Source organism: Pelophylax lessonae (genome assembly GCF_965119305.1).
Source record: "Pelophylax lessonae genome assembly, chromosome: 1".
Lineage (NCBI taxonomy): Eukaryota > Metazoa > Chordata > Amphibia > Anura > Ranidae > Pelophylax > Pelophylax lessonae.
Genome location: NC_138768.1, coordinates 735,477,347 through 735,505,212, shown reverse-complemented (window position 1 = coordinate 735,505,212; position 27,866 = coordinate 735,477,347). Strand labels below are relative to the sequence as shown.

The 27,866-nt window shown below is 42.6% G+C and overlaps 1 protein-coding gene across 2 annotated transcripts in view; it reads left to right on the top strand.

The window, feature by feature from the left end:
• Positions 1–27,866, top strand: part of CRACD (capping protein inhibiting regulator of actin dynamics) — a 273,094-nt gene that overhangs the window by 229,267 nt on the left and 15,961 nt on the right. For both annotated transcript variants that reach the window (XM_082264866.1, XM_082264865.1), the window contains 2 exons: positions 5,221–5,394; positions 6,962–9,827. In XM_082264866.1, the coding sequence (XP_082120992.1) occupies positions 5,221–5,394; positions 6,962–9,827 (3,040 nt within the window). The remainder of the gene's footprint in view (positions 1–5,220; positions 5,395–6,961; positions 9,828–27,866) is intronic.

The window sequence follows — 27,866 nt, the reverse complement described above, 5'->3', positions numbered from 1 at the left end:
CTGACCCCCTGTACTCCTCTCCATACCACCCCATGTCTGACCCCCTGTACTCCTCTCCATACCACCCCATGTCTGACCCCCTGTATTCCTCTTCATACAACCCCATGACTGAACCCCTGTACTTCTCTCCTCTCCATACCACCCCATGACTGACCCCCTGTACTCCTCTCCATACCACCCTATATCTGCCCCCCTGTTCTCCTCTCCATATCACCCCATGTCTGACCCCCTGTACTTCTCTGCTCTCCATACCACCCCATGACTGACCTCCTGTACTCCTCTCCTCTCCATACCACCCCATGTCTGACCCCCTGTACTCCTCTTCATACCACCCCATGTCTGACCCCCTGTACTCCTCTCCTCTCCATACCACCCCATGACTGACCCCCTGTACTCCTCTCCTCTCCATACCACCCCATGACTGACCCGCTGTACTCCTCTCCTCTCCATACCACCCCATGTCTGACCCCCTGTACTCCTCTCCATACCAACCCATGTCTTACCCCCTGTACTCTTCTCCATACCACCCCATGTCTGACCCCCTGTACTCCTCTCCATACCACCCCATGACTGACCTCCTGTACTCCTCTCCATACCACCCCATGTCTGACCCCCTGTACTCCTCTCCATACCACCCCATGTCTGACCCCCTGTACTCCTCTCCATACCACCCCATGTCTGACCCCCTGTACTCCTCTCCATACCACCCCATGTCTGACCCCCTGTACTCCTCTCCATACCACCCCATGTCTGACTCCCTGTACTTCTCTCCTCTCCATACCACCCCATGTCTGACTCCCTGTACTCCTCTCCTCTCCATACCACCCCATGACTGACCTCCTGTACTCCTCTCCATACCACCACATGACTGACCCCCTTTACTTCTCTCTTCTCCATACCACCCAATTTCTCACCCCCTGTACTCCTCTCCATACCACCCCTTGACTGACCCTTGACTGAGGGGGCCATTGGGTGGAGCTTGGGCGGTACTTACTTTTAAATATGGGAGGAGCTTGGGCGGGGCTTTTCTTTAAAATGTGGGAGGGGGTTATCAAATTTATCTTCGGGCTGAAGCCCCTGGTCTTTTTCCCACCTAGCAACGCCCCTGCCCACCCCACACAGGGGTATAGAGCGGGTGTATTTATGGGTCTGGCAACCTAGCGGTACCCCTTAATGCAGACATGAGGAATGAGGATCAGGAGAAACAGGTTTAAATATCGGGAGTGGAGCTGAGTGGATCCCTCGGAACATACCTAGGCAGGAAGGAACACAGGGGACCATCCTAGGGTACATCCACACCAGGACCAGCCTGATCCTCGGCACACGCCCTCCACCCAGGGATAGGAGGATACCGCTAGGTTGCCAGACCCATAAATACACCCGCTCTATACCCCTGTGTGGGGTGGGTGTCTCTGGTAAGTGTGCAATTTTATCAAAGGAATCCCAGCACCTTACCACCCACCACGGGGTCACCTTTTCACCTGAGTGTCGGTTTGTTCCGAGTGCTGTCACCTTTATTGCCTTTGAAGTCACCGCACATGATATAGACTTTTCTACTGGATCTTTCCTTATTGGACATTGCAAGCTGTATTTTTTTAAAATAATAACTTTTTTCTATTTTTGCTCTGTTGGCACTTTTTTATTCCCCATATCAACACGTGGTATGAGTGGAACAGCTCACTTTATATAGCACCATATTTTTTAGCACATTAATATTGCATGTTAAATATTATTTATTGCTCATACAATTATTGCACCAGTCACTTTCCAATCTTTCTGCAGGCACTTTTATACCTTGCACTTGCACTTAATTGAAGTTTTTATGGAATATATTATTGTTTGAATATTACACATTATTGTTTTTAGCTTAAGGCACTTTGCATCACAGCTTATTACATTTTTATTATATCTAAATTATATAGGCAGCGCCATCACCCCTATTCCTTTTATAATGATAGACAAGAGCACACTCAGGTGAAGTCCAGCCCCCTAGTGCTGCAGGCAATACTAGATTAACAAGCCTGGATACATATGAGCTGAAGTGTGGCTCAGAGGTAGGATAACAGGACAGAATGTCAAAGCACACAGGTTCAAATTATTATTATTATACAATCCCATGTCAGGCATTCAATGGTGACCACGCCTGACTGTCTGAATGCCACGGCAAGAACCGTGACATGTATATAGGAAAGTCATGCTATGTCAGCTCCCTCCTCCTCCTCCTGCTCTCAGTGCTCCCATTATCTCTGTGTAGAACAGTTGTATGAGGCAGTCGGTGGGTCGGTAGGTGTCAGTGTGAGTTGCTCTCCTCCATGCTGGGTATGGCAGAGGTGAGTTTGCAGTAATCGGTGTGGCAGAGACTTGCAGAAAGTTATACGGTGGTGGAGAGGAGGACATAGCCCAGCAGCAGTCACAGTCGGTGCCCAGCTCAGACTCCCTGGCGGTCCAGGAGGTGGACAGCGGCTACAGTAATCTGTACCTGAACGAGGATCTGGTGAAGACTCATAGTAGGAGAACCTGTTGCAGCATGACAAGTCCTGAACCCCGAGGAAGACTTCCACTGCCTCCCCCCTGCTGTCCCGCAGGAACTCTCCCTGGCTCCTCCACAGGATGCTCATCAACTGATTTTCATTTCAGCTTCTCCAGAAGAGCCGGGTTGTTTCTTCTCCTCCCAGCCAAACAGGAAGTGGGTCCTGAGATTCTGGGCCAATCGGGTCTTAGGACCAGCTTCCTGATTGGCCAGGAGGAGAAGCAGGAAGACAAGAGTGAATACTAATTCGCTATTGTCACACAAGCAGGTGGGCTTGGGGCACAGTGCTCTGCGCCCCAAGCAGACCCTTTTTTGACGCCAATTAGAGTACCAGGCTCTAATCATGTACTGCAAAAAAAAAAAAAACCTCTTTAAATCCATGCGTCTGGCACCCTGTATGTAGATTAGAGGTCGTGCACATGGATTAGAGGGCCGAAGCCCCTGTGCCCCTAATGGAGCAGCCACCTTTGCTAGTCGGTACTAGTGTGCAAAAGTGTATTTATTTGTGAAGAATAAATCACCTCTAATGTTGGGTGTCCCATGTGTGCCGATGCTGATGCATTATGTAAAACTATTAGAATAGCCTTTTTAGAATGGGGTGCCTTGAGATTGTCCATAAATTTTAAAGAGTGCCTTGACTGAAAAAAGATTGAGAAACATTGCCATAGAGATAAATGCAGGCTGAATGAACATATTGATGTGCATCTATCTATACCCTGTTAACCTGAAAATAAGCCCTACCCCGAAAATAAGACCTAGCTTTAATTTTGGGGATGGCTGCAATATAAGCCCTACCCTGAAAATAAGCCCTAGTTAAAGTCGTTGTAAAAACATGCAATCCGTTTTGTAAAAAGATTATATAATATGCAGTGTTTCTCCTTTTGTAACTTTATTGTGGAATATACCTTATTTACAGTGCCGCTGGGTGCTCACATGACCTGCCGTAGATCTTCTGCTCTCCTCCCGGTTGACGTCAGCGGCCCCTTACTCTGCAGTGCTCAAAACTGGGAAGAAGAGTTCCGGTGGGTCATGTGAGCACCCAACGGTGCTGTAAATATGGTATTTTCCACTATAAATATACAAAAGCAGACACACTTCACATTCCATAATCTTTTTCCAAAACTGATTTTGACCAAGGTTTATTTTTGGGATTACAGAATGTCCTAAGGCTGACTCCTGAGCTGACAGGGAAGACAGGGGACACAGGACATTTTTAAAAACATTTTATTGTTTTATTCCAGGTTCTTTAGAACAAAGAGAGGGGTAAATGACACAGTACACTGTGCTGTCTATCATGCCCTAAAGGATCAGGATTTTTTTTTTGTTAGGGTTTCAACCACTTTAGGAGCGTCATGATGACATGACTGTTTTTGAATAAATGTAAATTATTGTACATACCGTAAATAAATAAGACACCCCCTGAAAATAAGCCCTAGTGTGTTTTTTTGTAGCCAAAATTAATATAAGACCCGGTCTTATTTTCGGGGAAACACTGGTATCAGAAATCTGAGGTGCTTCAGCAAAAATACATCCAACCTCCCTTGTACTAATACTGTGATATATATCTACAGATTTAAAGCGGTTGTATACTCAGTAATAAAAAACAAAAAAAAAAAAAACCTGCAGGACAAAGACATAATGAGCTAGTATGCATCGCATACTAGCTCATTATGTAATACTTACCTTAAAACGAAGCCCCACTCGCCTGGAAAACGCTAAGGGTGCTGTCATGTTGCCTCGGCGTCTTTTCCTGGTTCTGCGGCTCTGTGGCTCCGGGGCTGTGAGTGGCCGGAGCTGCGATGACGTCACTCCTGCGCATGCGTGCAGGAGTTTCACTGTCCGGCAAGGACCGGCAAGTCAGCGGCTGCATGCATGGTTAGGAGATATTAATTGTACCTACAGGTAAGCCTTATTATAGCTTACCTGTAGGTAAAAGTCAAATAGCGGAGTATACTACCGCTTTAATCAGTTTCATGTCTATATGTCAGTTATTTATGTGTGAGAGTAGTTACAAAAAAGACAAAAGTTATAAAGGGCATACTAGAAAGTGCTCATAAATATCAGTACTTAATTGTTTACTAAAATGTGCAGACCCCCTGAAACCAAACATGAAAACAAATCAAATCATTCTACTTTCTAAATCCCAGCTACACAGGTGATACAGCAGAGAAATGCTTACCTAACACTTTGGGAGTAAATTTCTGCTCCTTCTTCCCATCATCTGACTCTGCAAAATGTGTGTAGGAAGCCCTCCAGCAATGTAGGATGTAATCACTGGCATTCTGCTCCATTAATAGATCTTGAGTTCTTTCCTAATAGGTCTGCTGCAAGTATCAGCTTTAACTCTTTAAAAATGATCTTTAGTGATGCTTCCACATAATTCCAGTTTTATGCAGCATAAAGGGTTGCGCCAGGAGCCATAGTTGAGAATCCATTTTTTTACATTGAAAAAGGGGGAATTGCATTACTTTTTTTAAAACAAAGATGACCAGTTTAAAATCCTTTAGAAGCATAGAACAGATTCCAGTAAGAAAGATGAAGAAAAAGAGGACTCTCCCCTTTGGGAATAACTTGCCAGGTTCAAAAAGTTTCTTGATTTTTTTGGAAATGGAAAACCCATTCTATTTAAACTGTATTCTATTTCTATAGCTGCAATTACATTTAATCCGTTTTCCTTTTTTGATGTGCAGGCAACTCCAGTGAAAACATTGCGGCCAAAACGGCCGTCAGGCACAATTGATTCCATAAATCTGGATGCCGTTCCTCGGTCTGTTGCACGACTAGATAACAGTGCTGCTAAACACAAACTTTCTGTCAAGCCAAAAAACCAGAGAGTGTCAAAGAAACATAGAGGCATGTCCCAGGTAGTATGTTTTAATTCAATTTATTATGTGCATGTTTTAGATATGCATAATGCATGAAATAATGTAAATAAACCTATATTTTTTTATTAGGTGGATAATGTTGGAAAAAAAGGGTGAAGCCCTCCAATAATCTTCTTTAACCACTTAAGGACCGGAAGGTTTTACCCCCTTAATGACCAGGCCATTTTGTGCGATACGGCAGTGCGTTATTTTAACTGACAATTGCGCGGTCGTGCGATGCTGTACCAAAATAAAACTGATGTCCTTTTTTTCACACAAATAGAGCTTTCTTTTGGTAGTATTTGATCACCTTTGCGATTTTTATTTCCTTTTTCCGCTATAAAAAAAAAAAGAGAGACAATTCTAAAAAAAAAAAAAACAATATTTTTCACTTTCTGCTATAAAACATTCCCAATAAAAAAAATTTTAAATCAAATTTTTTCATCAATTAAGGCCAATATGTATTCTGCCACATAATACCACACAATTCCTGTATATTGATTGGTTTTGCGCAAAAGTTATTGTTTCTACAAACTAAGGGATAGATTTATGTCATTTTTATTTTTTTATTTTTTTTTACTAGTAATGGCGACGATCAGCGGTTTTTAGCGGGACTGCGACATTGTGGCGGACAGATCAGACACCTAACTGACACTTGTGACACTTTTGAGGGGACAAGTGACACTAATACAGTAATCAGTGCTAAAAATATGCACTGTTACTGTACTAATTACACTGGCAGGGAAGGGGTTAACACCAGGGGCGATCAAAGGGTTAAGTGTACTCCTAGGGAGTGCTTTCTAACTGTATGGGGGTTGTATTCACTGGATGAACAAAGAGACTTGTGTTCCTAAATAAGAGGAACACAGGATCCCTGTGTTCATCTCTGACGGAACAGTGGTCTGCCTTGATTACATAGGCAGACCGCCATTCTGTCTCAATAGGGAGCGATTGTGGGTGGCCGGCGGACCCGTTGATTGGCTCCCCCTCTGGTCAATTGGCACGTGTGTATGCCTCCAGCCCCACTATCTGTTACACAAAGCGGAGTACAGGTACATTGTTTCGCGTAATAGAGTGGACCTGCCACAGTAAAACTACGGCAGCTGGTCGGCAAGTGGTTAAAGAAACCTGATATCTTTTACAGGGACTGAAGTCTAAATAGTGAACAACAGGGGTTCTGTTACAGAACCATTGTATTTTATTATTTTTTTGCAATGCCAGATTTCACCATTAAATGATGCTCCAGATAATATCTGGATTTGCCTGGCTGTAGGCCATCCTCCCGTATGCTATGCCAAAGAATGAAAACCTATCATTCTCATTATAAATACTGGGTATTTATGGTGACTGTAGATCTTGCATTCTACTTTTCAATGTTCAAACATGCATGTTCCAGAATACATATATGAAAAAAGACTGCAACTGTGATTACAATGTTTGCTCATTTGTTTACTTTTCAAGATTCTTTATTAAAACCAATGTAAACTGCAAAAAATTATTTTGAAGACAAGTTACTTATCGTGCAATATTATATTTGGTTTAGCTATCACTTCTAATTTGTCCACAGGACTTCAGCACAATAGAAGACAACGAAAATGAAATCACTTTGAATATGCAAAGATCCCTTAACAAAGCCATGTTCCACTCAATGGATATTCCTTCCCATAATATACTCATGTCTGATCATTTTGAACATAAAATCTATGAATCTCAAGTATCTGAGCAATTTCAAACTTTGGTGCCTAAGGGGGAAAAGAAAATCAATAAAGATCAAGACGGCAAACAGACAGATCTCAGTACCAGCAGACAAGTAGTACAAGAAACTAGGCAGCCCGATGAAGAGAAGAAGTCAGAAGCAGATAAACGGAAAGAAGAGGAAGAAATAAAGAGGCAGGAGATCATTAGAAACATAGATTTGGAAAGGCTCCAGCAGAAAATAAAAGAACAAAATGAAAATGAACTAAAAGAACAGCGTCGACGTGAAGAGGAGAGAAAACAGAGAGCTGAACAAATTCTGAAAGAGTTAGAAGAGCATAGAAGGCAAGAGGAGCAAAAGCAACGTGAGTTGGAGCAGAAGAAAACATTTCAACTGGCAGAGGAACAGAAGAAGCGGGAGATGGAGATACAAAGAGCACTTCAGATAGCAGAAGAGCAAAGAAAACAGGAAATGGAAAAGCAGAGAGCTATTCAGTTGGCAGAAGAGCAGGAAAGACATGAACTAGAGCAGAGAGCCCTTCGGATAGTGCAAGAGCAGAGGAAATATGAACAGGAGAAACAGACGGCCCTTCAGATAGGAGAACAGAAAACAAGACAAACAGAGCAGCAGAAAGCTCCCCAGGTTGCAGAGCAGAAAAAATGTGACTTTGAGGAACGAGGAGTACTTCCGAAAACAGAAGAGCAGAAACAACATGAACTGGATGTACAAAGGATTCTCCAGGTTACAGAAGAGCAGAAAAAGTGTGAACTTCAGCAGCAGAAAGACCTTCAGATGGCTGAAGAACAGAAACAACATCAGTTAGAGCTAAAAAGAGCTCTCCAGATCATGGAGGAGCAGAAAAAGCAGGAACTGGAATTGCAGAAAGCTGAAGAGCAGCAGAAACATAACTTAGAGCAACAAAAAACTGTTCAGATAGGGGAACAAAAAGGTCAGGGGTTGTTGGAGAAAAAGTCTCCCCAGACAGCCGAGGAAAAGCAATTACAGACACCAGAACATCGTTCCCCTCTGTATACAGAAGCTGCCTCAGCAGAGGAAGATCTACCTGAAGAGCAAAAAATGGAGGTGGGAATTAAAGGAGATGAGGAAGAACTAAAGCAGAAAAAACAAAAGGAAGTAGAATCTCAAGAACAGGGAAGAATTAACGAAGAACTAAGGTGGCAGGAACTTGACCAAAAGCAGAGGCCATTTACATTCAAAGTCACATCAGGCGAAAAGCAAATAATATTTGAGAAAGTTCATTTAACCCCAGTTACTGTACCAAAAGAGCCAATAATATCCCCAGGTACACAAGATGCAAAAGAACATAAGGGCACCATTAGTTCACACTCTCTTCCAACTTCTCAGTGCATACCCCACACCGCCATTTTGGTAACAGGAGCACAGCTTTGTGGTACAGCTGTAAACCTACATCAGATTAAGGATCCTGCTTGTAAGTCTTTACTGGGCCTCAATGAAGAAAGAAAATTAGATATAACAGAAAACAAAATGCAGAAAGAAAAGGACAGTACTAAACAAGTCAGTAGTAAGACAAAGTATACATCAGAAGCATTAGACAATCAGTCATTCCTAGCAGAATGGGCTTCCATAAGGTCTAAAATACTAAGTAAAGCTGAAAGTGCAACTGATGAAAAGAACCAAAGAAGTCCTTCTGACTCTGGTGATGACAGGATGGCTAAGGGCAGAGGTGATTCTCATAGCAGCTTACGGAAAACAATGTCAGCTATCCCTAAATTTTCGATAACACCCGCATGGCAGAAATTTCCAGAAACTGGAAGATCAACAGAAATAAGTATTGAGACCTCAATAAAACCTCTGAGTAAGGAAAATATAGCAGTATTACCCGACAGCACACCTCAGGGCAAGAATGGAGAAAGGACAGTCATGGTTCCGGAAATGGTGACCAGAATTAAAAAGCAAGTTACAATTGATGGGAATGCAGAAGGATGGATATTTTCCAAAGATCTTCCATCTTTTTTAGTTCCTAACCCACCACAATCTCCTCGCCGGGGGAATTTGGAAGGGCAAATGTCGCTTGAAACACAATTTAGTAATGGCACTGTGAAAACAGATAAATTATTGCAAAGTGCAGAAGACAAAAACTCTCCATTTGGAGTCAAATTAAGAAGAACAAACTATTCATTAAGGTTTCATGCTGATCCGCAGAATGAACAGAAGAGGAAAAAGCGATATAGTGCCGGGGACAGCTTCGAAGGGGTTCCTGCCCCATTAACTCCAACAGATGAAACAGAAATTAGGACTATAGTCAAGAAAGAACTTTTAGGATCACCTGTGAAGATGAAGAAAGATAACCTTAATAAAGATTTAGTGGATACCTCAAGCAATGCAACTGATAATGCCCAGTTTATAGTCCCCACTATAGTGTCAGCATCAAGTCCCCATGTGTCATTTCATAATAAAGACAAAGTAGTCCCTAAATCACCAACTATACAAAAACCATCCCTTGCTCCAAAACCTGCCAGTCCAACGCCACCATCTTCTCCAATTTCCCATCTGGGCAGAACAAATGTGACTGACCTACATGGACAACGGTCGGAAAAAAATGAGAGGGATAAAGAAACATTTGGAGAAATTAATTTTTCATTGTCTTCTCCAAGTTATGAGGAAGTTGTACAGCAAGATGCAAAAGATAAAGCTGATCTGCCATCTATTTCTTGGAGAGAGAAGACAGACAAAAGGCCCGAGAGATTAGGAAAAGGTTAGTTCTAATATGTTTACTGTAGACCCATACCTTATTTATTTCTGCTTTCAACTATAATTTGCATCAGGCAAGGCATTCTATGCTTACTTTACCTGCTCAAACACTACTTTCCAAAGTTTTGGTCAGAAATCACAGTGATTTACCATTAAGGAGACTAGAGGCTGGAAGAAAAATCTTTCTACCCTTTTTGCTGTTAACCACTTAAGCCCCGGAAGATTTTACCCCCTTCCTGACCAGGGCCTATTTTGCGATTCGGTACTGCGTGACTTTAACGGACAATTGCGCGGTCGTGCGACGCTGTACCTAAACGAATTTGACGTCCTTTTTTTTCCACAAACAGAGCTTTATTTTGCTGGTATTTGATCACCTGTGCAATTTTTTGATCATGCGCTATAAACAAAAAAAGAGCGTCAATTTTGCAAAAATAGCAATATTTTTCACATTTTTTTATATGAAATTCCCCCAAAAAAATGTAAAAATCAAAATTTTTTAACATTTTCGGCCAATTTGTTTTATACTACATATGTTTGGTAAAAAAAAAGCAAAAAGCGTATTTTGATTGGTTTGCGCTAAAGTTATCGCGTTAACTAACAAAGGGAAAGATTTTTGTCATTTTCTGTTGTTTTTTTTTTAACACATAATGGCGGCGATCTGCAATTTTTGTTGCGGTACTGCGACATTGCGGCGGACAAATCGGACCCTTGACTGACATTTTTGACACTTTTCGGGTTACCAGTGACATTTCTACAGTAATCAGTGCTATACATATGCACTGTTACTGTAAAATTACACTGGCAGTGAAGGGGTTAACTTTTTTGAGAGGGAGGGGTGGTGTGTGTCCCTAGGGGCGTGATTCTAACTGTGATTGGCTGTAGCTTGAGCTTTAGGAACAGTGATCAACGGTCCTACATATTAGAACCGTATGATCACTGTTTCTACATAGGGGGGAATGACAGGTGGCTTGTTTACACTAGCCGCCTGCCTTTCTCCCTCTGCAGCAACGATTGCCGAGTGACCGGCGGACATCGGGTCCGCCGGTCACACGCGCGAGGGGTCAGTGACCACGCGGGAGCGCGCCTCCGGGAGCGCGCGCTCGCTACCTAGACCCTCACAGGCTAGCGACGTAGATCTACGTCACTTTGCCTGTGAGGGGCTGACTGCCGACGTAAATAGTCGTGCGGCAGTCGGCAAGTGGTTAATGTAGATTGTGCCTGAAATGCTGGGTAAGGTTTAAAAAAAACAATTTTTAGTCAAAGATAAGGTTTAATAATTTAAAGGGTTAGTCCACTTTAGTGGGGGGGAAAAATAGCAAATAACGAAAAAATGATATAGTGTATACAATTTCAGGACAAGTCATATTGTAATTGAATGTTATTAAAAATGACCTTTCCTTTTCAATCTGCAGCTCTGTCATTTTCAGAAAATGCAATTTGGCTACCTGGAGCTGTTCTGTACACAGAATGTTTACTGACCACACCCCAAAAACATCATTTCCTGCTTGTGTGATTGGCTCACCAATTTTCCCAGAAGTCTGCACTAAGATACAAGTTGGATTTCCAGCATCATTATATCAAAGTAAGCCGCGCTAAACAGTGAATCTGTGCTATAACACACAGAGTATTAAATAATATGAAAAAAAGTCCCAAAAGTCCTTGAGTATCTATAAATATTCAAACATAAACGTGAAATCCACTAAGTGAAGGTGAACATCCCCTGGTTGTGCAAACTCCTTACCAGAATGCTTCAGATAATACGCCCAATAAGAGGGTATAGCACCCACAAACTCCGGAGGGTATCCTATAGTCAAATTCCACTGTAGTTCGGATCTCGTAGCTTAAGATGACTCAGCAAACATTGGACTGTGCACATGGAAAATAAATGATATAGGATCCCATAGCGTAAAACTGATATAATAAACTATAAAGTGTATAAAGAGATCTATATGGTAAAAAGCACACCTCCGGAGTTTGTGGGTGCTATACCCTCTTATTGGGCATATTATCTGAAGCATTCTGGTAAGGAGTTTGCACAACCAGTGGATGTTCACCTTCATTTAGTGGATTTCACATTTATGTTTGAATATTTATAGACACTCAAGGACTTTTGGGACTTTTTTTCATATTATTTAACACTCTGTGTGTTATAGCACGGATTCACTGTTTAGCGCAGCTTACTTTGATATAATTTTGTTTGAGTGTTTGTCACACTTTAAGCTGCTGCTCATTAGTATATTAGCTTAGCGCGGTTATTTTTCACATTTGGATTTCCAGCATCCCCTGTAACAAAAGTGTCATTTTTTGGTGAGATACTTCCAATCGGAAATCGCAGCTAAAGAGATGCAGACCCTGCAATGTTCCTCATTAGAGCTCTGCAGGTGCACAGCTGACTGATAATAAAGTACTTCCATTAGACTCACTTTCCCCCCATAGATACAGTCAAACACACAGGGATAACAATATAATAACAAATAGAATATTCAGAATAACAAAAGGTAGGAATCTGCAACAAAGTTTGATAAAATCCTTGCAATGTACATACATCACCCAGAGGGGAATGTTTTTTTTTCAACAAAAGTGGAGTTACTCTTTCAGACAAGACAAACGTTTGGCCTAATGGCCAATGCAGTAGAGAATGTGCTTTCTCGAACAGGATGCTGCATGGTAACGTTTTTTTCTTATTTGAGCAATTGGGGGATGGGGAAGTACAAGCACTCGACTTCTCAAACTATGAAAATGGAAGAAAACTGCTTTTTCAGCTCAAACCTTTATTTGTAAATTTTCAGGTAGATATAAACTCCAACATGGTTTGGGGGAATACTCCTCCTACTTCCTTTATGGTTTTTTACTACCAGTAAAACAACACAAAGGAATAGTTTACAATAACTAGGTACTACAGGGGATAGAAAAACAGGCATACTAGAATGGCTATATTAAAACATTGATGTGATTTATGATAAATTGGAGGTGTTAGTTGAAGATAAAAAAAAGGTGGTCATGAGGTGGAAAAGGTGGACACTATCAAATCTTTGGGTGTGCATATTACAAGGGAGTTGTTATGGTCTTCTAGTGAAAACAAAGTGCAGCAGAGACTGTTTTTCCTTAGGAGATTGAAGCAGGTTGGATTACCCTTAAAGTGATTGTGAAGTCTCGTTTTTAAAAAAAAATAACAAACATGTTATACTTACCTGCTCTGTGCAGTAGTTGTGCACAGAGCAGCCCAGATCCTCCTTTTCTCGGGTCCCTCGCGGGCGCTCCAGGCCCCTTTCTCCTGCCAAGTGCCCCATTAGCAAACAGCTTGCTATGGGGGCACCTGAGCCGAGCGGAAGCTCCGCGTGTCCATTCATACACGGAGCTGTGGCCTGGCCCTGCCCCCTCTCTCTCCTCATTGGCTCACTGAATTTGATTGACAGCAGTGGGAGCCAATGGCACCGCGCTGCCATCTCAGCCAATGAGGGGGGAGAGTCTGGGGCAGGAGGGAAACTGCTACAACATTGCTGGATCGAAATGGGCTTGGGTAAGTATTTGGAGGGCTGAGGGAGGCTGCTGCGCACAGAAGGTTTTTTTTTTTATTTTTTATCCTAATGCATAGAATGCATTAACATAAAAAGACCTTCTGACTTTAGAACCACTTGAAGGCTTCTGGTCAATTTCTATCATTGCACAATTGAGAGCATTCTTCTTCAATATGCTGTAGTGTGGTATGCTAGCTGCAGGGAGGGGGATAAGAAGCGCTTGTCTCTGTGGTGAAAACAGCACAGGTACAGCTCTACCGCATTTGGATACAGCCATCCAATTATAAAACATCTAAAAGCTATTAGTAGTGATCCAACCCATCTGGGTTACAGTGTGTTTGCCCCGTTGCCATCAGGGGAAAAATATAGGACACTTAAAACTCACACTAATCGTTTAAAGTTTATTTTTTTCCCCTAAGGCTGTATTGCCTATTAACCCACCAGGTGCAGATTTAGGAATTTTTGTGAAATATTTACTTTTTTTTTTTAATATTTTTTATGTTTGTTATATTTAGGAACAGATATGTGGGCATGTGTTAGGAAGTATGTATAAGTGATTATGTTGAGAACTGTTTTTTAAATTGCTGCTGTAAAGTGTATTTTGATACATTTCGTTGTATGTAACCAATGACAATAAAGTAATTATCTTATTTTAAAAAGGTAAATACTTTGGTTTCAAGTATGCCACTGTGTGTAACCAGATATGTGATGCCACTCCAGCAGCTCAACCGATGCATTTGGCTTGTAGTTACTGACTCAAAACCATGCAATTCATCACTCCCACATTATGTGACATTATGCTGCCCTTCCATTGGACACACAACCTACAAACTCCAATTCCCTGCACACATTTTGGTATCCCCACATGATTTCCTGCATTCTATCTCATTGGACAATCTAGTGTCCTACTGTGTCCTTATTCCTTTCTCTCTTTCCTTACTGAGCAGCTGGTCAGTCCTTATTTATTGCTACAAAAGGAGCCTGTAACAGAACTGCGACCCCACAATGTGTTTGTGTGCTTCCGTCAGAATACCGCTTTCTTCAGTCTTGAACATAGATATCAGATATTCTAGCCGCACCCATACAAAACTAACCGAGAATAGCTTGTATAAGATCTGGAACCTTTTTTGAACAAACTCACACCGAATATATATACCCCACCAGGTCAGGTGCCTGATAACATTATCCTATGCAGATGAAATTGTGTACAGAAATATATTTAACATACTAAGGAACAACCAACACAACAACAGTATTCTACTTTCCCACTAGCAACTAATAGATGACAGTGATTTCGTTAACTCGAGCTAATTAACTAGCAGACTTGCCGTCATTGAGCTCACATAGTACAATACACATTATTATAAGTGTAAACACATCACACCTTAATACACAGACAATAGCAGGAGACAACCAGTAACAGACTCTGTCTCCTACATTGAAGAACATGGAATAGAGGCCCATGTGACCAGCTCTTTCAATGAATATGTTCAGAATCAAACAAACCAGGAATAGTTTTCATATATTTCTTGAGAGATATTGAGAATTGTGTGAATGAGGCATGTAAAATTGAATGTTAGTGGACCGGGAGAATGAATGGAGTTATCAGAGCGGTGCTCTGTCTTGTGGAATCCAGAAATAATTGGTCTTATGTTTAAAGCAGAGTTCCACCCAAATGGGAAGCTCTGCTAGTTTGCCTCCTCCCCCTCCTTCTGCTGCCACATTTGGCATCTTTCAGGGGTAGGGGGGAGCAGATACCTGGTTTTGACAGGTACCCACTGCCATTTACGGCTGATCTCGCTGCGGCAAAGTCAGCAGGAAGTTCGGCCCCCTCGGCCATTCACAAAGAGCAGCACGCTTCACGCATGCACAGTAGGGAAACTGGCTGTGAAGCCGAAAGTGGCAGCACCCGACAGCCGATTAAAAAATATCATGAAGACACCGCTGGATTCGTGAACAGGTCAATGTCCTAATTTTAAAAGTCAGCCGCTACAGTATTTGTAGCTGCTGACTTTTCATTTTTTGGGAAGGAGCCTTGAGCTCCTCTTTAAGGTTAAAATAATTGTCAACAGGAACCAATATTTGTAGGTTTTATTCTTATTGGTTGCTATGGAAACTACCTTCTTCTTAACCACTTTAAAACCGGAGGATTTTCCCCCTTAATGACCAGGCCACTTTTTTCAACTTGGCACTGCGTGACTTTAACTGATAATTACGCGGTCATGCAATGCTGTACCCAAACAAAATGTATGTCCTTTTTTTCCCCACACACAGAGCTTTCTTTTGGTGGTATTTGATCACCTCTGCGCTTTTTATTTTTTGCAATATTAATAAAAAAATAGCGAAAATTTTGAGAAAAAAATGACATTTTCTACTTTGTCTTTTAGAAAATATCCAATATACTCAATTTTTGTCATATATTTTGGCCAAAATGTATTTAGCATATTTTTATTGGTTTTCGCAAAAGTTATAGCGTCTACAAACTATGGTGTAAATACTGGAATTTATGCAGCTTTTACTTTCTGACTGCCTATCTAATTTCTTGAAGTGCTAAAATGGCAGGGCAGTACAACCCCCCCCCCCCCCAAAATACAACTTTTTGGTAAGTAGACATCCTAAGGAATGTCCTGAGAGGCATGTTGAGCCCATTGGATATTTAATTTTTTTGTCACAGGTGTTTGAAAAATGACTTTTTTTTACACAAAGTTGTAATTGAAATGATATATTGCTCACGCATGCCATGGGTATTACACCCCAAAATATATTCTGATGCTTCTCCTGAGTACAGGGATACCACATGTGTGAGACTTTTTGGGAGCCTAGCTGTGTACAGACCCCGAAAACCAATCACCACCTTCAGAATTTTAAAGGGCGTATATTTCTCATTGCACTTTCTCACTACCTATCACGATTTCGGAGGCCCTGAAATGTCAATATAGCACAACCCCCCCCCCCAAATTACCCCATTTTGGAAAGTAGACACCCAAGCTATTTGCTGAGAGGCATGGTGAGTCCATGGAATATTTTATATTTTGCCACAAGTTTTGGGGAAAATTACATTTTTTTTTTTTAATACAAATTTGTCACTAAAAGATAAATTGCTCACACATGCCATGGGTATATGTGGAATGACACCACAAATACATTCTGCTGCTTCTCCTGAGTACAGAGATACCACATGTGTGAGACTTTTTGGGAGCCTAGCTGTGTATGGGACCCCGAAAACCAATCACCACCTTCAAAATTTCAAAGGGTGTAAATTGCACATTTTACTTCCTCCCTACCTATCACAGTTTCGGAGGCCCTGAAATTTTAAGATAGCACAACCCCCCCCCCCCCCCCCAAATGACCCCATTTTGCAAAGTAGACACTTCAAACTATTTGCTAAGAGGCATGGTGAGTTCATGGAATATTTTATATTTTGCAACAAGTTTTGGGAAAATTATTTATTTATTTATTTTACACAAAGCTGACACTAAAGGATATTTTTCTCACACATGCCATGAGTATATGTGAAATGACACCCCAAAATACATTCTGCTGCTTCTCCTGAGTATGGGGATACCCCATGTGTGAGACTTTTTGGCAGTCTAGTCGCGTACAAGACCCCAAAACCCAATCACCGCCTTCAGGCTTTCCAAAGGCATAAATTGTTGATTTCACTCCTCACTACCTATCACAGTTTCAGAGGCCATGAAATGCCAAGAAAGCACAACCCCCCCCCCCCTCAACTGACCCCTTTTTGGAAAGTAGACACCCTAAGCTATTTGCAGAGAAGCATGTTGAGTGCTTTGCAGATCTCACTTTTTTTCACAAAGTTTTGAAATGGAAAAAAGAGAAAAATAAATGCATTTTCCTTTATTTTCTTCATTTTCCAAAATAAATGAGAGCTGCCAAATACCCTGGGGAGTCTACTTTTTGAAAAGGGGTCATTTGGGGGGGGGGGTTATGTGCTATCCTGGTATTTCAGAGCCTTCAAAACTGTGATAGGTAGTGAGGAGTGAAATCAACAATTTACACCCTTAGAAAGCCTGAAAGCGGTGATTAGTTTTCGGGGTCCTGTATGTGGCTAGACTTCCAAAAAGTCTTACACATGGGGTATCCCTGTACTCAGGAGAAGCAGCAGAATGTATTTTGGGGTGTTATTTCACATATACCCATGGCATGTGTGAGCAATATATCATTAAGTGACAACTTTGTGTAAAAAAACAAAAAAAAATAATAATAATTTTTCTGAAACTTGTGGCAAAATTTAAAATATTCCATGGACTCACAATGCCTCTCTGCAAATAGCTTGGAGTGTCCACTTTGCAAAGTGGCGTAATTTGGGGTGGGTTTTGTGCTATCTTGAAATTTCAGGGCCTCCGAAACTGTGACAAGTAGTGAGGAAGTAAATAAGCAATTTACGCCATTAGAAAACCTGAAGGTGGTGATTGGTTTTCGGGGTCCCATATACAGCTAGGCTCCCAAAAAGTCTCACATATGGGGTATCCCTGTACTCCTGCTACTGGAGAAGCAGCAGAATGTATTTTGGGGTGTCATTTCACATATACCCATGGCATGCGTGAGCAATATATCATTTAGTGAGAACTTTGTGTAAAAAAAAAACAAAAACAAAAAAAAAAAAAACAAATTGTCATATTCCTGAAACTTAGGGCAAAATATAAAATACTCCATGGACTCAATATGCCTCTCAGCAAATAGCTTTGGGTGTCTACTTTCCAAAAAGGGGTAATTTGGGTGGTGTTTGAACTGTCCTGGCATTTTATGCTCAATCTTAGTCGCACATCACCCACTCTTCTAACCACTTGAAGACCTAGCCTTTTCTGTGACTTTTTGTTTACATGAAAGAAAACATTTTTTTCACTAGAAAATTACTTTGAACCCCCAAACATTATATATTTTTTAAAGCAGAGGCCCTATATAAAAAAAATGATGGATGTTGCAATTTTTTTCGTCACACGGTATTTGCGTACAGATTTTCCAAACGCAATTTTTGCAAAAAAAAACCACTTTTTTTTCAATTGAATACACAAATACACTATATTATTCCTACTTATTTGGTAACATTTAAAATATTATCTTATGCCCAGTACATAGATGCCAAACATGACATGCTTTAAAACTGCACACACCCGTGCATCGGCAAAAAAATACGTACATTTTTAAAAGCCTTTAAAAGTCTTTACAGGTTACCACTTTGGACTTACAGAGGAAGTCTACTGCAAGTATTACTGCCCTCGACCTGGTGTTCATGGAGATACCTCACATGCATGCTGCAATTGCTGTTTACATATGACACTAGACTGACACTTGCGTGCACCTTTGTGCGCATGTACTAGGGGACAGGGGTGCTTGAATTTTTTTTTATTGTTTATTTTGCTTTTTAATGTGATTTTGACACCTTCCCTTTCATTTTTTTTTTTAAATCATTTTTATTGTTATCACAGTGAATTTAAATATCCCCTATGATAGCAATCTGTAGTGACAGGTACTCTTTTTTTTTTTTAAAAAAAAGGGGGTACTCTAGATCTCTCCTCTGATCCTAAAGCATCTGACCACACCAAGATTGGTGTGATAAGATGCTTTCCCAATTTCCCAATGGTTCTGTTTATTTCTGGCGAAACAGAAGTAATGAAATGCTCGTAGCTTCCAGGCCATAGAGATGATTGGAGCCATTCTCGTCTCCAATCAGCTCTATGGTTAGATAATTGAACCACCGGCTGCTCTCTCTGGTTACCCAGTGGGACAGGAGAGCCCGAGAAAAAACGCGAAAGGTGGCGGGAGGGACGGGGGTTTAGTACGCTCCCACTGCTTGTAAAAGCAGTCTAGCGGCTAATTATCTGCTAGGATCGCTTTTACATGTAAGCCGACTGCTGGCTGTAAAAAACAATACCAAGATGATGCCTAAATCTGCAGGCATCATCCTGGTATAACCACTCAAAGTCCAGCAACGTACCAGTACATTGCTGGTCCTTGTTAGGCATATATTGTAGGTTTTTTTTTTCATGCAGCCTGTGGGCTGAACGAAAAAAAGAGAACCTAACAGATTCCTTCATCCACATCGATGTGGATGAAGAAATCTCTGCCAGAAAATGTGTAGTATACCCATCATTAGCCACCCCAAAACATCCAACCCACTGTCTAATGATGGGTATACATGACAAAAACGTCATGTATACCTAATTTTTTTTTTTAACTGCGGTGGTTAAATCACCTCCTACAGCGCTGCCATCATAGATTTTCATATATGCTGAGCGCAAATGCTGTTTGTGTCAGAATATATATAAATCAGTGTGGCAGCTGATGGGTGTACCTGCAAGGCAAACTGGTTAACAATAGAATAGAAATAAAACATTGCATTGGTACCTGAAAAGTAAAAAATGGTTACCAATGAAAAACAGTAACAAAGTACAGTAAAAGTAGGAAGAGTAGAAGTAGAGAGTAAGAACAGAAAAATAACTCAAACGACAACTATTTTTGGCATTTTTATTTTATATTTTTTTGTAACTTTTTTTTGTAATTTTTTTTGTAACTTTTTTTTTACACTTTTTTTTCTTCAACTGCAACATTCCAGCTTAGAGTCTCTAAAAATGACCATAGCCATCGAACATCTTTCGAGACCCTATGTAAGTGTGCCCTAGACTGTGCCGTGCTGTACCTTACGCTAACACTCCACTAGTGTGTGGTAGCGTTGGAAACATTCCCCAATGCAGAGATCAGGTTGGCCAGGACAGAAGGGACAATAAGTGCGGTTGTTAAGCCTAAATCCGCGCTTACGTCAGACACGACATCTTCTTTGGGGGTGTCTTTGGGTAAGGGTACTCAGGAGGACATGTGGAAAATGCCTCTCATGCAGCCAGCTCACTGCATCTGGTAGGGAAAGTGGGGCAGGAGCACCTCCTGGATACAGGTAGGCACTGATGATCTCTTCCTGGAATTCTAGGAAGGACCCAGTTCGTCCTGACGCTTTGTATAGCACAAAAGTGTTCAGCAAAGCCAATTGGAATAAATAGACACGTCTGGCTTTACGGGCAACTAAGTACGGCACCAAAAGCTGGTAGTTGAGGTCCACCCCTCCCATATTAAGGTTTTAGTCGTGGGCACAGAGGGGCTTCTCCAAATCATCAGTTGCCGTATGAATTTGGACTGTTGTGTCTGCGTGAATGGAGGACAGAACGAAAACATTCCGTTTATCCCTCCACTTACTGCAAGCAATTTGTCAGTTTTCAAGCAGGCTCTCGCCCCCCGACTAACTTGGGAATCTACAAGCCATTGGGGGAAGCCCCGGCGATTAGGTCGCACGGTGCCAAATGCGCCAATTTGAAATTCAAGCAGGTGACTTAAAAGTGGCACACTTGAATAAAAATTGTCCACGTACAAATGGTACCCCTTTCCGAATAAGGGTGACACCAAGTCCCAAACTATCTTGCCGCTGCTCCCTATGTAGTCTGGGCAGTTGGGGGGCTCCACAGTTCTATCTTTACCCTCGTAAACATGGAAACTAACTGTATAGCCTGTGGCCCTGTCACACAGCTTATACAGCTTGACCCCGTATCTGGCATGCTTGCTGGGGAGATACTGCTTGATAGCAAGATGGCCAGTAAACGTAATCAGGGACTCATCAATGCAGGGAACTTGTTGGGGGGTAAAAAAGGCTGCAAACCGCTGATTGAAGTGGTTTACGAGGGGCCAAATTTTGTGGAGCCGGTCATATCCAGGGTCTCCCCGAGGACAACAGAGTTCATTGTCACTGAAGTGCATGAACCGCAGAATTTGCCCGTATCTCGCCCTGGCCGTGGAAGCAGAGAACACGGGTATATGGTGAATTGGGTTAGTGGACCAATATAACCGCAACTCACTCCTTTTAGTTATACCCATGTTGGGGAAAGGCCCAGAAAAGTCTTAAACTCAGAAACCGTTATAGGTTTCCAACTGAATGGTCTGGCAAGGGACAAATTTGGATTGGCGGCGATGAATTGACCAGCATATAAATTGCTTTGGTCCACAATAGATCTGTAAAGATCTTCAGTGAAAAACAGCTCAAAAAATTAAGGGGAATAAAATTGGCTGTTTCCATGTGAATTCCAGGTTGGGCAGTGGATGGGGGAAGTACGGGCGCTGTTGAATCTGTGGGCTGCCAATTAGGAAATGCCAGCGCTTCAGGGAGGGCACTATGGGCTCTACGGGCCTATCTTCAAATTCTCGGTTGCTGCGGGCCACTACTTGTGCTAGCCACCGCACCAGCTCCAACTGCACTTATGGGACTCGCCACGTCACCAAGTCTTACTGCAGTGCTGGTTTGTAAATGACCAGGGTGTACTAGGCCGCTGGTGCTTGCCAGTTCACCAGAAATGTGAGCGGCACTAGTACCAACTCTCTGCTCCATACGAGCACCCTGCGATCTCTGCACCTCAGCAACTCCAGAATGGGGTCGGGTACGCCTGATCTTAGCAGGGACCCCTCCATCGTCGGAGCTATCTGTCAGGGAGCCACTGCTGTCTACAGGCTCATATACTGACCCTGATTCTGCCAGTGAGGCTTCCCCATCGCTGTCATCTGACATGGTCAGTATGCTGTAGGCCTCTTCACTACTGTACCACCGTTTGTACATTTTAGTCACTAAATTTACAGGTACACTAGTGTAACTCGCAGGTAAAAAAGCACCTGGTTGTCGAGGACTATTTCAACCACTACAAAAAAACTGCTAGTGCTAGCAGAGATCAGGCCTGACTCTGGTAATGCTGCGGTTTGTGTTTTGTGTTTTTGGAAGTGACAGTAATCTATTTATTACTGCGCTTGCCTGGGTGGGGTGGGCTGGGCGGAGGGGCTAAACGCAGGGGCTGGCAGGTGTCGTGACCGATCCTGCTAACGCTGCGTTATGGGAACCCTAAACTATTGGGGACGCTAGTATAATCGGATCAAAGATATTAATCCGTTCAGATACTAACTATACTAGTAATGGTGTTTGGTGTTTGGTGTGCGTATGTGTGTGAATGTGTGTGTATGTGTGTGTTACTGGCAATCAAAGGGTTCAATTATATTTCTAACTATGCGGCGGGTATCTGTGCTGTACTAGACTGATGCTAACAAAACGTTAACGCTAACTAATGTCACCTGTGACACCAATAATAGTGATCAGAAAAAAAACTGTGCTCTATAAAAGTGACACTGTGACAGGGCAATGAAAAGGTTAACTGGGGGTGAACAGGGGGTTAAATCTTTATTGGGTGGGGTGGCGTGGACCCTAAACCTACTTGGGACAGAAACTAACTCGCTAGCGCTAAATCAAGTCACAATCACACTATTACAGAAAACCGCTATATACCTGTATATAGTGTGCAATGTGACAGGGGGTGAAGGGGTTAACTGGGGGGATCAGGGGGTTAAATCTTTATTGGGGGAGTGGCGGGTTTCCTAAGGCTAAAAGTAACGGTCGCTAGTGCTAAACCAAGTCACAAGTCACACTATTACAGAAATATAGAAAACTGCTATATACTGTATATAGTGTGCAATGTGACAGGGGGTGTAGGGGTTAACTAGGGATGATCAGGGGGTTAAATCTTTATTGGGGGGTGGCGGGTACCCTAAACCTACTTGGGACAGAAATTAACTCGCTAGCGCTAACTGAAGTCACAATCACACTATTACAGATACACAGAAAACCGCTGTATACCTGTATCTATGGTGCAATGCGACAGGGGGTGAAGGGGTTAACTAGGGGTGATCAGGGGGTTAAATCTTTATGGGGGGTGGCGGGTATCCTAAGCCTAAAAGTAACGGTCGCTAGCGCTAAACCAAGTCACAAGGCACACTATTACAGAAATATAGAAAACCGCTAAATACTGTGTATAGTGTGCAATGTGACAGGGGGTGTTGGGGTTAAATGGGGGGGTGATCAGGGGTTAAATGTGCCTATCTACGCGTGTGTGTGCGCTTGGTGCAGTACTCACAGGTTCATTTCTGTGCCTGTGTTTACATTACTCAGACACAGCTAGGTCTGTGATTGGTCAGGACCGATCAGCAGGTCCAGGCCAAAAATCATTGGCCTGGATCTAATGACTGATCGGTTCTGAACCGAATCAGACCATCAGCGGGGCCGGGGGGCGCGCCCCAGAGCCCCGGGAACAAGCGACGTAGAGCTACGTTGATTTGCCCAGCAGCGGCGGGCAGTGGTCAAGTGGTTAAACATATTGATAAATAAGGTTCATATTCAAAGAAACATCGAAATTACATACGCTTATCTTAATATATCAGTGTTTCATCTAAAGTCAAAACTGATTGCAAATGCAGCATTTGCATCAATTTTTTCTTGTAGAATAGAGTGAATATAATGGAAATTCTGAGTATTTTAGATTGTTACACACTGTATTCTTTATGTTGAAGCTCCCTTCTGTGCCCTCACATTTATGCTTCATGCACACTGCTGCTCCTAAACTTGCTTTTAGGAGCTTTTGGAGTTTTTTTTCCAAAGCCCCTGAACTCAACTCAATAAAAGCTTGTGTCCATGGACAGTGGTGTACCAATGGGGGGGGGGGGGGCGTTCCACCCAAGCTGCTACACATTGGGGGTGTCAGGCCAGCGCTGATTAGGGTTGTCAGGCCAGCCCTGCCTATCCACTAGGGGTGTCTGGACTGGCACCTGGCAGTAGCACATAGTAAATGTGCTACTGCTAGTTGCATGTATTTCTGTCTGGTGCCAGCGACCCGATTACCATCCTCCGGTCGGTCAGCGCCATTTTTTGCAGAGGAGGGGCCTGGCTGCCTTGGAAGCAGAGGGAGGAGGGTTTTTCTGGGCCCTGGGTCGCAGTGCCTGGAGGCGCTACACATGACATCACTTGACGTCGACGTCAGGCTGGAGTAGTTCTTGGAGGTGTAATCGATAAAGAGTTCAGTCAGCTGACTAGGTGTGAGCTCCTGGGAATACGGTGGTTGTGTGCTGTGTGTTCAGTAACAGTAAACTGTGCCTCAGCCCCTCACTTCCTAGCCACATCAAAAGCTGCAACTTGCCCCCTCGGCCATCTTGGGTGAGGAGGGGTGGAGAGAGGTCCACCAGAGCAACCCAAGCTCCCGACTACACTAGGATGGTGATAGGAAATGCCTGGAGACAGGGAGCAGGAGATCTATATGAAAGCGCTCACACTGGTGGCAGACGTGCTATAGTGGCATTGTGGAGAACGAGCACTGCCTGGGATTCATCTACTACCAGACAGAATGTAGCCGACCTCGCTACACTGAAACAGGTGGTGGTGGTAGGGGTCCCAGATATAGGATCTGCCCTGAGGGCCAAATGCTCTAGGTATGCCCCTGTCTATGGATAGATAGGCTTTTACCAGAGTTTAGAAAGAGCAGAGTTTAGAGGCAGTTAAAGCTCCTCTCATGAATAGAGAAGAATCGCATTCAGGAGGGGAGCTTCTGGGCATAAAAAACATCAAATACACCTAAACACGCATAAATGCTAGGCTCGTGCAGCACTTCAGAATTTGTTCATTTCAATGGCAAGAAAAAATTAAATAAACTCCCAAAAAATGCTGCTAAACTCGCTTAAACTTTGAAAAAAACAGCTTAGGTCAGTTTTTAACTCAGATTTTCTCCTGTCGAGAGAAACAACGTTCACAATAAACTACTGAACGTGGAGCCTTAAAATTGGAGCTAGCTATTGTTTTTCTTGATGATATCTCTGGACTTCAAAGATTATTCTTCAAGAACATTTCCTCTTAGTTCAATTATTAACTAGACATTTAATGGCTTTGTACACTGAACTTGTGGATCTTTGGCAGTGAGTTTTTTTTTTTTTTTTATTACAGTTATCTCTTAGATATTGGAGGCCATATACATAAACAATCTGTAACCATTATATTATGTAATTAGTTAAATGAATGCACAGCATTTGCCAGATTTTTATCTCGGTGGAGATTCAAATACGTTATTAGGTCTTAGCAACAGTAAATAATACCAGAGTGCAAAAAAGAAAGTCTTTTAGGGCAGATCTATATTTCCCGAGGTCCAGAAAGCTGATCCAGGCTCGTCATACTCGTATGAAATCACTGTAAGCTCTAACGAGCCGGGCCCTCTGGTTCCTCCTGTATTGAATTGTATTGTAACTGTACTGTCTGCCCTCATGTTGTAAAGAGCTGCGCAAACTGTTGGTGCTCTATAAATCCTGTGTAATAATTATATTAATAAGACTTGTTTACAGTGGGGAGGAAGGAAGGGTCAGCATGCCTGTGTACATGTGCCATGCACTGAGTGTGAATCGGGGTGGTCTCAAAAAAAAAGGACTGATGAAAGCTGTGTTTTCTCTATCTGTATCCCTGTGTCTCCTTTAACCTTTATACGTCCCTATTCGGCCAGTCCCTGCTGGCCATATGTGTGTCCTGTTTTGTTTCTTCCTGTAAGTTTGTGTCTGTCTTTACTCACTTAACTAGTAGTTGGCTATGCCTCTGTCCTTGTTCTCTCACCTACCCCTACTTTCTGTATGGCCATATCTATTCTGTTATTTCTTCTGGATCTGTGTCTGTCTATATTTCTCTACATATGTCTGTCTGCTTTTTATACTGTACTTCCCCACCTTAACTAAAGCTGGCCATAGATAGCAGGAATCGGCCGAGATTTAAACCATGTATGGGCAGGCTGAAAGTACCCAAGCCGATTGATCGATCAACCTAGGTACAACCAGCCTGCCGAATGTTACATGCGATTATCGCTAGCGGCTGTTATAACCGTTAGCAATATTAACTGCATTCTCCCAGCGGGGATGGCTTTACCCCACCGGGAGAACACAATGGCTTGGCAGAAGGGATTCCCCTGTCAGCACTGTTTGTGTTGATGGGTGAACTGAGAAAATTTATTTTCATAAACCCATGGATGCAGGAAATAAGTTCACTCCGTCTATGACTGGCCTAAATCTGTATGATGACATGATGATGACTTTTCCCAACTTTCTGCATCTGCATTTGACTCTATATAATTCTACCTGCCCTTGTGTGTATCTGTACCTATCTGTGTCCATACCTAAAGATGTACACTTGTCCCTTTCTGTAACACTGCTGTCTTTACCCATGTCCTGTCTTTGTGTTTATCAGTGTCTTTCCCTAGCTAAAGCCAAGTACACACTGAGTGTTTTTTCAATCAACCCAGCGGGTTGAATAAAAAAAAAAAGAAGCGCTCAGGAAGAGATCATGTACTAACATTCCAATGTTAGTACAGCCATCTTCCCCGCTAAGCTATTGTGTTCTAACAGAGGGACACGCCCCCCCCCCCCCCAGGACACACCGGTCAGCTCTTTTTAGCACTGATCGGATGTCGATCAACAGACCTTTTTTGGTAATGCCCCTTTGACAGAAGTTGGACGGGTTGCTTTACACACGGGCCGAATATTGGCTGGTTTCTATTGATCCGACTGGTACTCTCGGATATTCGGCCCAAGTAGCTGAATATGTATCATCTGCACTTTTTTAAAAGTGGCCACTGAGAGAAGAGCCCTAGAAATTAGAAAAATTAAAAAAATCAGGGAAATAAATGCCTGCAAGGAAGAGTAAATATGTGTTTTCTTTTTTTCCTTTCAAAAAGTTTTGCAAGGTTCCTGATTTGTGCAGTTTGAGTGATAGTCCACTTTAAGTCAGTTTAAGTAAGTTTCTAGCAAATTTTAGCATCTGTTGGTTGCTGCCAAGATTCTGATTCCATAGAAAAGATAGGGTGAAGATGAATTTCTGCACAATGCCTAAAACTACCGTAGTGAATGAGATCCCATTTTAAAGTGCATTTAAGTGCTTGTAAGAATATGTAAATACTTTAATCCACAAAGTATGGGCACAGGTTTACCCTAATTTTTGTCCCTATCTCACTCTATTTGGGTCTGTCCGTACTTGAATCTACTTATATGTACTTATACTCTTTGTTCTTAAAGTGGTTGTAAAACAGTGGCGGCTGGTGCTCAAAATATTTAGGGGGCGCAAACAGAAAAATGTAATAGGCATTGCTTTGCGGCAAAAAACGCTGTAAAAAATTGCGTGACTTTGAGGTCGCAAAAGTGTGAAATGGGCCTTCAGTAATTAAGGTATAGTGTGCCCCCTTTCAATGCAGAGAGACCAGCGTGCCCCCTTTCAATGTAGAGAGACCAGCATGCCCCCTTTCAATGCAGAGAGACCAGCGTGCCCCCTTTCAATGCAGAGAGACCAGCGTGCCCCCTATCAATGCACAGTGACCACCCCTTTCAATGCACAGTGACCAGAGTGCCCCCTTTTAATGCACAGTGACCAGTGTGCCCCCTTCAAAACAGTGACCAGCGTGCCCCCATCAAAACAGTGACCAGCGGACATGCCCCCTTTTAATGCAGTGACCAGCGTACATGCCCCTTTCAATGCAGTGACCAGCGTACATGCCCCCTTTCAATGCAGTGACCAGCGTACATGCCCCCTTCAATGCAGAGACCAGCGTACATGCCCCCTTTCAATGCAGTGACCAGCGTACATGCCCCCTTCAATGCAGTGACCAGCGTACATGCCCCTTTCAATGCAGTGACCA